Below are 14464 nucleotides of genomic sequence, written 5' to 3' on the forward strand. Positions count from 1 at the left end.
TATTAAGGACATTCTGGAAACCCCTGGTAAAGGACCCATAGGGAAACAAGAACAGGTAGCATGGTGTTATGCTAACAACCATGAATTCATAGATAGTGGGAATGTCTGTACTTAGGAAGGACCGGCAGCTACTTGAGTGGAGAGTGAGCTGATGGTTTTTGCCTTACAACCTTGGAGCACTCAGCATTGAAGGGCCAGCCTCTTCCTGAGCACCCCAGGGAAAAGGTCTGCTTGGAAACCCAGAAGCATCAGGCTAGGCGTGACAGACATCCTTCCTTCCTAGAGTGGCCACTTCATCATTTTTATGTCCAGAGGAAGTATACCATGATCCTCTCTTTCAAAAGTGATGGAATAAAAATCACTCCCTCGAAACCAGTGGAGAAAAAAAGTGCACACTCCAAGACAAAAGGGGAAAATCCATTAAAAATGTCAGGTCAAGTTCACCTGAAAATGCTTAGCACAACTGATCGGGCTCAATTGTAGAAGCCTCGTAGGTACAATAAACAGATGACATAAAATGTTAGCACTTACTGCCTTCACACGCACGCACACACACACACACACACACACACACACACACACACACACACATATATACTTGCAAAGAGGGAAAATGGTCTAGAGTCTGCAAATTTGGGAAGCATGAGAAGCAAAGAAGAAGGACTTTGCATAGATTACATCACTTGACTACTGAAGGAATAATAAAAATGTCTCCTGGGTGCACGACTTTCAGATGCATACATTTTAGATTAAGGAAAACGCCATAGAGGGAAACTGAACGTATACAGACAATGAGTTCCTTTCCTAAAACGGTGAGACACCAGCTCTCTGCATTCATAGTCTTTCTACTTACCATACTGCAGGGCTTTCAGTGGGAACCAAAACAGAATAACCGAGTGGAAGAGGCCATTCAAACAATGAACCCAGAAAACCTGGGGGAAAACAAGAATCCATGAGAACTGTTTGCGATAAACTCGCGCCGTGACCTCTGACCTTTCTTTTTATCTATGAGCTAGATGCACAAAATGTGTTTCTGCGGGGCCACCACTGTGACTTAATAGAACTGACAGACACTCTCTGCCTTAGACGTTCATGGGTCATTTATTTATTTTTATGTTTCTCAAGATGTTTTTTCAGCTTCACTTGAAATTTTTTTTCTCTACTTAAAATAAAAAAAATTCCACTATCAGAAGTTTGAACTTCTGCCTGCCAAAGAGGTTGGTGTGTGTGTGTGTGTGTTCGTGTGTATGCAAATCTAATAAAAAAATGCAGATCCTGGAGTTTCTTACACTGGGATTCCTTTCATAATTCTAGAAGAATAGACCTTTAACAGACATGACTGGGAAATTTCTCTCCTGCTTTATTTCCTACCCTACTACGCAGTAAATGCTCAATGGTACAAATTAGTATGTTTTTCTCTCTCTCTTGTAATAGACATGCACGTGCATACACTGTAAAAAAAAACCCACAAGGTCTACCACTTAGATTATATACTCATTAAAATAAAGTATTGTGACTATGTCTGAATTTATCAAAGGCTTTTACAATGGCTTAACATCTGTCCATACCGAGTTTCAGACAATCACCACAGCCACCGAACAGCCATTACTTTTTATGTCTCAGGGATTACAAACAGAAGAGCAGCCATCGTCAGGACTACTCCCCGTAACATGAATGTGAAAGATTAAGTTATAGAAAACTGGTTAGAGTCTTTAGGAGCTACAGAACAGCTGTAGCTTCATCATTTAAAATGGCTACTTGCAGACAGAGCTTCATGGTAAATACAATTGGCATGTATTAATAGTTTTAAGCTGTTCAAACAACAGAAATTAAGTTGCCTGCCTCCCGACATTTTCCACTGTGATCTCAGTTTCCTTTGTTGGCTTTCCCAGCCATGCCGACCTGTATGATCCAATTTACGCTCCAATACTTTACACGTCTCCACTTGTGCTGCTCATCAACCTTTGTCGCTTCTCCTGACTGTGTCATTACCACAAGTTTTTATTTGACAGAAAGCACAGGTGGGTGTAAGAAAAATTAGTTCTACTTTTCCATCCCCCTGACGGATACTTATTGTCACATGCTAATCCTTTAACCCCTGTCATGACCTCAGAACCTCCGACCCCTTTTACCATAACAAATGTAAGCCTCATCATTCAAGGCCACAATGCTCCACACTGGGGACCCTCGGCAACCGCTGTGTAGACAACTATGCATTTTGTAACCATTTTGTTCCTGAATTTTAAAACATTTAGATGGGATTCAATCAAACAGTTTTACCGAAATCATTAGCCCCAAATCCCTAAGCCTTAGAAAAATAGACGGCCAGCTGAATATATAAGCTAAATACATATTTAAAGAGATATAGGAATTGTGCAAGCCAGTTGAGTTGGTCTGGAGACTTTCTAAATGCCTGAGCTCTAAGATCATGAAGTACTTCTTCAACAATAAAAGACAGAAGGAAAAAGTTGCTCTTCCATCAACACTGAGCACCGTATCATGTGCACAAAACTGTGCCCATGTTGCCCTGTGTGCAGGGCATGGGAGGATGACTGGGTTGGCTTGGGGGGAACAGTTTAGCTTTCATTCAAGGGGGACATGTCCCATTTGTGGCTAGGAAGCTACCGTGAGACATCACCAGAGTCCCCACTATGGGAGGGAGGTAAGGTGATTAAAACCTACTCAGCTGGTAAGAGTCATTGCGGGTGTACTAGTCTGCCCTTTACTCCCAGAACACTTCTACAGAAAAACAAGAGCTCATGACCACTGCATCTGCCCCGACTATAGCTTTTCATCATTTGAAAATGTCCCCCACAGACAGCAGAAACCATGGCAGCAATGTGGGGAGAATTTGATACAAGTTGTTCACAATAAATACATACATACATAAATAACCAACTTAAAAAATAAAACATTAAAATATTAGACATTGAGTACTGTAAGAGAGACAGTTTAAGAGTATAACGCTAGAAATATATGTCAGATCCAGTAGTATAAATTAAGCGAGAGATATTTTAATTTTAATTCGTTAGTTTCAGTTATTTAACGTGAAGCCATGAAGTGATATTATATGCATGTATGCCACTGGCCATCCACACACAATGCGCTCATGAAGATGGAGTCTCAGGAGAAAAACAACTTCTTGGTTATAAACTCAACAGGATCATTTCTGGTGCGTGGTACAAAGGCACCAAAACACCTGCTTTACTTTGTCCCTAGGATCCTAAGGATAAATAACACTTGAGAGCTTTATGAAGTAAGTACTGACTTCATGTTAAATGACTCTGAAGTCAATACACTGAACTGCAATTATAACCGAACTGTCACTAATTTACTACAAACATGCACTAAATTAAGTGGAAATGATTCAGAAAAAGGACATCATATTTGTTCACTTTCATATACATAATATTAGAGTTTCAGAGAACAGCATCTACCTTGACTGTTGGCATTTTAGATCCCTCTCTCAGTTACACCACACCGAAACCTGAATGGTCACATAATACTAGTGTAAAAACATGTTAAAAGATATCCTTGCAGAAAGGTGAACTATGCAGAAATGAAGTCTTATATTGCTGGAGTGGCTAAATATCACAGAACAGGGAAGATGCAATGTATGAACCCAAGCAAATGGAATCAGCTCAAATGTCCACCAGCAGATGAATGGACATTAAAAATGTGCTACATTTATATGGTGGTATTCCATTCGGCCATAAAGGAAAATGAGCCCATGAACCTAGAACGGAAATGGATGGAACTGGAAAATATTATAGTAAGTGAGGCAGTCTGGGTGTGTTCTCTCTTGTGGGTGGCTCTTAGCTCCTCATTTTTATCCATGTGTGTTCAGGTGAAAATGAGTATAGACTGAGGGGAAGAGCCTGGAGGGAGGCTGAGGACAGGAGTGAGGGGTAGCAGGGAGGGAGTGTGAGGGGGATGGAACACAGAAGATCTGGAAGTACAAGGGGGACAACAGGGTGGGGGGTGTGCAGGGGTGTGTGGAAAGACAAAAATGGGGATGAGAGGAAGGGAGGCAAGGAAAAGCTAGGAAGAGTGTAAAGCAAAATAACCACCCAGGAGAACTCTAAAAGGAAGCTGCTGCTTTTTATGCTAATGCCACTTTCTTATGCAATAAAGAAAAGGAAAGGAAATAAATTTCTAGATCCAAAAAACAAAAACAAACAAACAAAAATAAATAAATAAACACAACAACCCAGGCAGACAACGGTTTTAGGTGAAATGCTGGATACTTCACCCTGAGTTTTGAGTTTTAAGCCTCAGAGCTACGGAGTCAATGAGAGGATACTTCCTAGGGTCTAGAGTTCTAACGCCCGACTCCATCACTCTCATTTCTAGTGAGAACATCATGCCCCCAGAACCTTAGGAAAGAATGAGAGAACACTTCTCACACGAGTACAGCCAGCCCATCTCAGTCCCAAGTGACGAGCCCGTGAGAAGTGAGTTTCCCCTACACTGTCTGAAAGGCCATGTCTACTCACTGTTGTCTAAGAACCCCCCAGTGAAGAGTGGTTTTATTTTAATTTTTTAACACTCAAAGAAAAAAAAAACAACAACCCACAAAACCCCCCAAAACAGACAACAACAAAAACAAGAACAAAATCTCCCAATCAATCTAACCCAACCAACACAAGTCCTTTGCACTCCGGACTGGAACCTTCAAATGACTTGCTACATTCTACACCCTGGCATGCTCGGCTGAGGCAGGCCAGGTGCCCCAAGCTTGTACAACAGAGAAAATCCGTCTGAACAGACGAGAGGACACAAGTGCCTACCTTGGTATTGAAGTCCAGAGCATTCTGGGATGTTTTGTACAACTCAGGATACTTCAACATGTTCTCCTTTCTGCACGATCTCTCAAATATTCCAAGTGTCAAGGGAGGCATCGCTGTGAACATCTACAGGGACATATTTCTCATTACACCAGAGAGCCAGATGCACGGGTGCTACATCTTTCAGTATTGAACCAAATAGGAATTATCTAATGCACTCGACTCACCACATTATAAAGCCCTATGCACCATCTTTCAAAGAGGATCTGTCCAGAAAAGCCGTTGACAAAGGCAAACCAGATCTAGGAAGAAAACAAGACTCCAGGATTAGGACACAGGACTTCAACACATCGCCTAGAAGCTGCCGCATAGTGAAGACTGCAGAGCAGCGCCGGGATTATCATCTGTGGGTCTCTGGACAAGGACATTTCTTGTCTTTACGTTCGATTTAAAGGGGCACTTTCATTAAATAGCTGCCATTTGAGCCAGAGTTCATTCTATTTGCCAAATCTAAAAAATCTACACGGACAAGCAATCACAGAGCTAGAAAAATTAGATATCATCTTTTTTCTACACGTGAATATGTTTTACGTCATTAAATTCTGAAAGCTTTAATTCCTCTTTCAAAATCCCTTCAAGGATTCAGTGAAAGAATTTTTTTTTATAGATGTTATACTTATTTATTTAGGAAATAATTTCCATCATTTTCTTCAGTGTCACTTGGTGTCATTTATATACAAATAAAGTCACAGCTGTATATAGTGTCACAGCCTACTTCTTCCCCTTAACAGAGTTCTCACAACATCTTATAATACCACTAATGGATTGAGAACTTCTGCAGTGTGGACATTTAGCTGGCTTAACAGCTCTTGCTATCAGAAATGATTCCTAACTGAAACCTTACACATATTCCCCTTTCCTTAGGATATATACTTAAAGTAGAATTAATCTATTAAATATGTTTTTTTTTACAGTTCTCGATAATTACTGCCATCAGAATGTTAAGCTTGAATTTGTATGTTGGCATATTTTAAACTTACAGACTTATTTTTAGTTAGGTGTAGGTGTGGGTGCACATGTGGGTATGTGCATTTGAGTGCAAATGCCCGAGGAGACCAGGCGTGTAGAACTCCTGGAGGTATGGTTACAGATGCTTGTGTGCTGAACTTAATTTTTTATGCTTATATAAAAATCAAATCTTTAATTAGTAGAACATAATGTTTTCATATGTTTGTAATTCTCTTTGAAAGAGAAATCTTAACTTAGAAAACAAAATTTAGGAGTAATTTTATTCAAAATATTTGAAACATATAAAATTAAAATGATTGCTGGCAATACCTTAAAAAAGAATGCATTTTAAAAAGCCAACTTAAATATAATTAAAATTCAAGTGGACTTAGTAAAGTACAGCCTGGCCTAGCAAGAAGATTATACATACACAGCACACAGTACCAGCAGACATGAGGGAAGAACACAGCACACAGTACCAGCAGACATGAGGGAAGAAGTTCTTGTCTCATGGCTCCAGAGAGTACTTCAGAGACACAGGTACTTTGTAACACTTCATGTCTCGTTTAACCTCATTACTGAAACATGAACCCCTACAAATTCGCCATTCATCAGTATGAACCCAGGCTAGCTTCCCCAGAACAGTTTCTGTACTGGGCCTGCTTTATAGCAGAAGGGAACGGCAGAACATATGGAAGAGTGAATGTCTACACATTAGTCTAATGGACACGATTTGGCTCACAGGGTGTAATTCATTGTAAATGCATTGCCAAAGCATCGATGCTGTATAAGTTTGTGTTAATAAATTGTGTATGGTCAATAATTATAGAGGTGAGTGGCCCTTTAGCTTGTTTGGGTGAAACATTCTCTTGTTAATTTAAGAACAAGATTAGGCTTTAAGACTCTCCTTTGAGGCAATGAACATAGATGGAAAGTCTCAAACACAAAATAACTCTCCGATAAGCCAGCAAGTTTGTATTCAAAGAGTACTTTAAAATATGTAAGTGGACTGTGTTATAACAGAAAGCTTTGACATGGGCATTAACACGCTCTTACCACCTTACTGTTTGAATGAAAGGTATGTGACATGGTATTTCAAAATGTTCATCTTCTTATTGCTTTTTTTTTTTTTTTTTCTTTTTAAAGAGAATGGACTGGAAAGCCTACATGAAGAAGGAGTCTTTCAATACAGAACATCTTTATGTAAATATTTTGGTATTCACATTTTCTTTCTTTCTAGACTTTTTTTGTTTTGTTTTGTTTTGAGAAGCAGAGAAAAGATAAAGTCTTTGCTAGGAAGTAGTCTGCTAAGTTCAGGTTAGTCTGAGATCTGCAGCCTGAGTCGTATCTGAGAAACACATCCCTAAGGAAGACAGACCCTGAATTAGCATAAGCACACAGATTCCCTCTCTTCACTCCACCAAAGCCACTGATGAAGCAAGCAAGCACCAGGCCTTCTGGGGGCGGTGCCCAGATTATTTAACTGCCCAGGGAGTTGACTTCCCAGCACAGCTTCCTGGGAAAGTATCACCTTAGTGACTTTAATGACTTTCTGGAAAGGCGAACCACTACATTGTTTTGGGGGTCTAAGAAAACGTAGATGCCACCAATCATCTTAAAGAAAAGCTCTTCTCTGTTAGAAAGGAATCAGAGCATGTAGAAGGAGCCAACAATTTTAAGTGAACACTTACAGCCACTGCCTGGCAGCTACCCCAATGATGTTTGCTATCGCCACCTGTTGAACCTGTGTGTGTGACTGGCTGCAATTCACAGCAGTGAAGGGGCTAGCAATACCATGACAGAAAAGCAGTTTTTCCCTGACAATCTATTGCACCCTTTGGGTTTAAGACTGCTCTTGACGAATTCTTTTCCAACCCCTCCTCCCCTCAGCCCCCCATGTCCCTGCATAGGCAGTTCAGCTAAAGCCCTACAGACGTTTTCCTGATGGAGCACTTCTGCATATTAAAAGCAGCAGCTTGCAAAGAGTCAATGCGGTCCTGGCTCCCACGCCTGATCAGCACAAAAACAGAAAAGGAGAGATTCGAGACTGGCAGTTGTCCTCGCTGGAGACAGTCAATGGTGTGCTTTCTGCCTATTCATTCTCAGTATTGACATGAACCATTAACATCTGCAGAACTTGTTTTAGCTGGCAGAAGGTGGGTATTGGGGGGTGAGGTGGGCGGGCGGATTTGATTTAAAAGTTCAGTCCATTTCCAAGACAGTTGAATTATATTCAAAATACATTTCCAAAAAGTGCTAACAGAAAAATAAATATGAGGTTTCCAGTAAAGTTTCTCTCTCACTTCCCTTTTAACCCATTAAGAATGTGATCGGTGTTAAATAGCTCGTGAAGAGGCTTTAAATTCAAAGCCGAGTCAAATTTAGGGCGAGGTAACTACAAACCACATAGTTCAGGGCTAGAAACAGAATGTTTAGACTTCATTTTCACGTAAGCAAAACATTTTATGTTCTTCATTAGTAGATAAGTTTTCAGTGTACTGTTGTCAATCTAGATGTTCAAAAAACTGTCAGTTAGTCTATACTTAAATTATGAACTTATTTCATGAAAATTATACTTCATATGCATCTTTGTTTAAAAGTTTATGTAAACAAAGTATCACACTCTCAATAATTGAAGTGAGAACATAAAACTAGGAAAGTTAGATATATAGAGGGGAGGGCAATACAAATAATTCTTACAGGGAAGAACCACAAGTTTGCATGGTAACCTAACTTTAGATGCTGAGTGACTCATAAAGACACATATACCTCAAATTTAAGTCTTAACATCCTAATCTGACTCATAATTAGAATTCTGACAGAGGCAACTGAGCCAGATGCCTAGCAGTTTCCAACTGCAGATGTGGAGTCAAATGCCTGTGCTGTGATATGTGGATTCATAAAGAAGTGGGTAGGCCACGTCCTCCTGATTGATGCATAGGAAAGTCCTCAGAAAAGAGAGGGAAGTGGCAAAGACAGTCACACAGTAAGGGAGCTCTCAGCAAATTTGTGAGGATGTGGGTCCTAGACAGGGTTGAAGATAGTTCTCATAACAAATTATGCACATCTCTCAGAGATGTTCAGAGGAATGTGAAACCAATAATATCTAGAGGAGGCTCATTATTATGATACAGTTTCCGATAACCCAGGGATGAGCCAGGCATTAAACAATATAAGACTGTATAGGGAACAGAGGAAGCCCTGACCTGTACAATACTGAGTGCATATGTGCTGCTGGTGGAATGGGTGTGTTCATATCACTACTCTGTATCCTGGGAGAAAATGTCAAAGCCTCACTCAGGGCACCAAGTGCTGAGTGTTGACAATGTAGTCTGAAAATGTCCACCGTAGCTTTCTCTGCCCATATATTTACAGCCTGAATATTGTTCCCCTCTAGAGACCACCCTACAGAGAGCAGCTATATCTGTCCCTTTATCCAGCAGCATACCATAAACTCTGCCTCCCTGTTTATCTATATGGAATACCCCTGTCTCCTCTTTTTAGCTGTATGCAGTCACCTTGCCTCAATGCTCATCTCTGTATAGAAAGCACCCTGAGCTATGGTTTCTACAGCAGAGTCCAGACTACCCAGCTCCAGCCTTCTATGTATTTGCCTTTTCTTCATTGCCTTGTCACCTCCAGTCAGGTCCAAGTCCCTGGAGCTATTCAAGGACTTGACTGAAAGAGCCCTTGAGATGGCTCAGGAGGTGAAGGTTCTTGCTGACAAGTCTGAAGACCCGAGTTCCATCCCTGGAACCCATTGCAGGCCTGGAAAGAAGAGACTTCTGCGAGTGGTCCCCTGACCTTTCCTCTGAAGTTTGTGCATGTCTACTTACATACCCACAAGATAACGAATGTCGACAAATAACAAATAAATAAGCGGATAACCCTTTCTTGTTCACGTATCCACCAACACTGTGCTGCCAACTGTGTTCAGCAGGCCACAGCGCATTAGAGAACTTGATATATCTTAGTTCAAAATTGAGATGTGTTGAAGGCAAAATACCAGATTTCAAACACTGGGCATGGAGGAAAGGATGTAGAATGTATACACAACTACAAAAACATAATATTTTTTTTACATGGTGAATATGGTAATATTGTTAATATGTTGAGTTAAAATATGATATTGAAATCAATCTGGGTTTTTGTTGTAGCATTTTGCTAGTGTAGTACCTAGGAAATTTAAAGTTACAGACATGGATTCCAATGTGTCCTTCTGGCCAGTTCCTGGGGTAACAGACTGTCCTTGGCTTGCTTTGTAGTTGTTGGGCTGAGGCTGGTTATCTGATGCTCAAATATCTACAGGGCAAGCTTTTATCCTCTGAGTACACACGTGTGTTTGTTTGTGAGCAGGGGCTCACGTGTATGCGTATGCAGGTATATGTATGTGTATGCATGTGTATGGAGGGCAGAGGTCAACCTCAGTGTCTTTCTCTCAGGACCTATCCACTGTTTATTGGAAACACTGTCCTGGAGCTCACTGAGCAGGCTGGGCGGGCTGGGTAGCCTCAGGCGTCTGCCTCTCCAGTGCAGAGATGAAAACGCATGCCACCATGCCTGCCTTTTCACTTGGGCTCTGGGATTCAGACTCAGGTCAGTGTGCTTATGAGTCTACTCCTTGATCAATGAAGATCCCCCAGATTTCCTTTGGAAGATGATGTCATTTTTGATATGTGGAAAGAACCTAGGAATAGAACGTTTTAGACATTCCTTGTCCAAAATCTTATTGTTTGCCAAATTCAAACACCGTAAGAGATGTATAGCAAGGGGTGGCTGTGGCTCATATAGAAGATCTAGAACTAGGTCTTAGGTCTCAGAATCTTAGACTGCCCGGCATGTTGACTGTGAGAAATATGGTACTTTCTGCCAGAGAAGTGAACACGCTTTCTAGTGGCAATGGGTTCTGGGGATAGAAACCAGAAAGAATGCCTAGGTTTCCCAAGCATGCAGAAGTTATGGCAAGAAATACCACTGGACCAGTGAATGTAGGCACAAGAGATATCATTGCCACTGGGAAATGAAATAGGGGCCTGGCAGTCAAAACCGCCAAACCCAGACATCAAAAGAACATCAGAAAGGACTGGAGAGATGGTTCAGTGGTTCAAAGCACTGACTGCCCTTCTAGGAGTCCTGAGTTCAATTCCCAGCAACCACATGGTAGCTCACAACAATCTCTAATGGGATCCCATGCTCTATTCTGGTGTGTCTGGTGTGACAGAGACAATGTACTCACATATATAAAATAAATAAATCTTAGGAAAAAAAAGACTCCAAAAGACTGACAGCTAAACCTAGTATACTTCCCTGATCTAGAACCAACCCTTTTCCCCCACTTTGCTTCTGGCATTCCTTACTTTTCTCTGATTGGTAAAAAAATTTTGCATCATCAGATTATTATTTTTTAATACAGTTTTTCTTGTGTGCACTACCCCTTAACAATGGGTTGAAGAAATTCTGTACACGTTTAAGCTTTATTGTCTTTCAAATCTGATAACACGACTCATTAGCAATTCTACTTCAGCTTTCCATCAAAGTGACCTAACATTTTTAGCTAGTGTCTACACATTGATTATTCTCATGGTTAAACTCTTCTTTGACACGTTTAGAAATAAAAAGGGAAGACATGGTCCAGCAGTTGGAAACACCAACTGTTCTTCCAGAGGATCTGGGGTTTTGTAGCTTGCCGGCTTTCCACCCATGCGTAAGATCCCTGAAATATTAACTCTGAGGCTGGATTTTTCTATGAATCAATGCTTAGGCCATAAGCCTGGGTCTGTTCTCCCACTAGTTCATAACTCCATTACCTGTTTGTTCTATTCTGTGAGTGCTACATGGCTTGCTACCTCTCCTTGGAGTTCATGTGACCGACCGACCCTCTTTCTCAGAGTTACTGCATCTGACTCTATCCCACAACCCCACCCACTTCTCTTTCCCTCTCTGCCACCTTCCAAACCTGCCTCAGTTTACCAGCCATAGGCTTTTTACTGACGGCTGGATGCTTCCATACAGCATAACAGGCGATTATCCCTCAGGGCTTGAGTCCCTGTACCCATGTGATGACTAACAACCATCTGAAACTCCGGTTCCAGGAGATCCACCCTGGCCTCTGTGGGGTCCCGCAAGCACATGAAGCACAGACAGACACACACTGGCAAAAACATCCACTCACATCAAAATATAAAATAAATTCTAAAACTTTTTTTTTTTCTTAAAAAAGGAATTGAGATGATAAAGTAACTCCTAGAAACAAAGAGAACGATCCCATAAGGAGACCAGTTGGAGCTATGGCTGTCAGGGGCGGGACTACGCCTGCCAGGGGCGGAGCTATATCTGTCAGGGGCGGGACCACGTTCACCATGTGGCTACCTCGATGATGTAGAGCACGATGTTCTTGTAGAAGCAGTACAGGATACACTTGGAGACTCTATTGTAATTCCAGGCACCGTGAACCATCAACAAATTCTTCAAATATTTGAACTAGGGAAGGAATGGGAAGACATGAGTATTTCCCCCCCTCACTTCCTCTGATGCAAAGGGGTGGGGCTCTGTGTCGCTGCAGGAGGCTTTACCTGAGCGATGGAGTAATCTGAAGAGTTGGCTGCCTGCAAACCTTCATTGCCACTTATCCCAACACCCACGTGGGCCGTCTGGATCATGCTGACGTCATTTGCTCCATCCCCGATGGCAAGCGTGATGACTTTGACTTGTTTCTTAACCATCTCGACAACCTCGGACTTCTGAAGAGGAGAAACCCTTGAAAAACAAACCAACCAAACAAAAATGAACAACTCCTCCTGCTTCCTGAAAAAAGAAACTGAAATGCCATCACGTTTTGATCAATAAACGATGCAAAACAACTGGATAAACGCATCTCCTGCTAACATGTCTGTCACTTTAGGGGGAATTCAAAACAAGGAGATAACAAACGTCCTGGAAGCAAATGGGTAGGTGACATCCAAGAGACATGTTTAAGTACCAGCAAGCGTCATCAGAAATTCATTGCAAAGAAGAAGGCATAAGAAGCTTTTGGGGTTAAGAGCTGTATTGCCCTTGCAGACCTGGATTCAGTGCTTAGCACCTATGCCAGGTGGCTTACAACCGTTTATAACTCCAGCTCCAAGAGACCCCACACCCTCTTCTGGCCCCTGTGGGTATCTGCCACTCACATGCACATACTTTTCTATATACACAAAATAAAAAAGCAAAGTACATCTAAAACATATAAACAACCCAAGACCATAAAACAGTCCAAATACTACCCAGGTTTTAGTCAGTGCCTCGAAAACATTCTGAGCTTCTGAGAGCTGGTCATATGTAATGTGCTAGATGAGTAAAACATCTTAAAGCTCCTGAAATTAATAGTGGGGAGTTGGGTAGACTTTCAGCCTGTTCTCAGACATCATTGTGAATCTCAAAAAAAAGTAAACATCCACTGCTAGAACATAGTCCACATGCTTCGTTTTCTTCCAGGGGCACAGACTAATGTGCATGCAGAAATCAGACAACTTTTTCTGCAATCGTGGACCAGGAACAGAAGGCACCAGCATTTACACTAACATCACATTTGGTATTAAACTTGAAGCATTTTTCATGCATCTTAAAAAGTCATTTGAGAACTAAATGCCAAACAAATGATAGAAATGGTCTATGACAGCGTGCTTCAGCGACACAATTAACTTAATCTATTGTTCATACTGCGCTGGAAATAGACAGGAAGACTAAACAGTGAATCCGTCCAGACGACTATTATATTAAGACAGCAATTAGGGCTGGGTGTGGTGGTGCATACTAGTAATCCCAGTACTTAGTGGCTGATACAGGAAGCAGGGTCATAAGTTCTAGGCCAGCATAGGCTACATAGCAAAGTCCTGACATAAACACAGATAATAAGAAGCAACCAGTGTATAAGATGCTAGTTGTCCTTGTCATCGTCATGATAATCGCCATTTTGAGACCTTTTAAGGCAGTGTTAGCCCATGCTGGCCTTGAATTAGCTATGCTGTGTGAGGCTCTGGCATGGAACTCCTGATCCCTTGACTTCCATTTCCTCAGTGTTAGATTACAGCATGTGCAGTGTGCCTCACTCAGCGATACATTCTTTCTTTTCTCTTTTTCTCTTCCCTTCCCTTCCCTTCCCTTCCCTTCCCTTCCCTTCCCTTCCCTTCCCTTCCCTTCCCTTCCCTTCCCTTCCCTTCCCTTTCTTCTTCTTCTTCTTCTTTTTTTTTTTTTTTGGTTTTCCGAGACAGGGTTCTCTGTGTAGCCCTGGCTGTCCTGGAACTCACTTTGTAGACCAGGCTGGCCTCAAATTCAGAAATCCGCCTGCCTCTGCCTCCCGATTGCAAGATAAATTCTTTCTTAAGGTCAGTATACCACAGCTGCGTAATAAATATTTGTTGAAATATCTCACAAAGGATTTTGTTATTCTTTTTAAAAAGAAAGGCCGATTAAGGAACTGATATGTCTTCACATATACTCTTGATTACAGTGACAGGAAAAAGTCCCCAGCAGTGGGCATTCTGTACAAACACGCGCCTCCAGGAGGCAGAGAGTGAGCTACGGCAGCTCCGAGTCTGGCTTGAAGCTGGAGAATCTCAGCTTGAGCCCAGGACACTGACGGAGTGCTCCTCTGTGTTCTTAGTGGCTGAGCCAGAAGAGAACTGGTAAAC

At 41.6% G+C, this 14464-nt stretch overlaps 1 protein-coding gene across 4 annotated transcripts in view; it reads right to left on the reverse strand.

Annotated features, from left to right (window-relative positions):
• Window positions 1-14464, reverse strand: part of Atp8a1 (ATPase phospholipid transporting 8A1) — a 229112-nt gene that overhangs the window by 37023 nt on the left and 177625 nt on the right. For all 4 annotated transcript variants that reach the window (XM_029478096.2, XM_021162268.3, XM_021162270.3 and 1 more), the window contains 5 exons: window positions 12368-12551; window positions 12165-12275; window positions 5015-5089; window positions 4791-4913; window positions 854-932 (listed from right to left, as the gene is read on the reverse strand). In XM_029478096.2, the coding sequence (XP_029333956.1) occupies window positions 854-932; window positions 4791-4913; window positions 5015-5089; window positions 12165-12275; window positions 12368-12551 (572 nt within the window). The remainder of the gene's footprint in view (window positions 1-853; window positions 933-4790; window positions 4914-5014; window positions 5090-12164; window positions 12276-12367; window positions 12552-14464) is intronic.

This window comes from Mus caroli, unplaced genomic scaffold, assembly GCF_978045245.1.
Source record: "Mus caroli unplaced genomic scaffold, Mus_caroli_1 scaffold_4, whole genome shotgun sequence".
Lineage (NCBI taxonomy): Eukaryota > Metazoa > Chordata > Mammalia > Rodentia > Muridae > Mus > Mus caroli.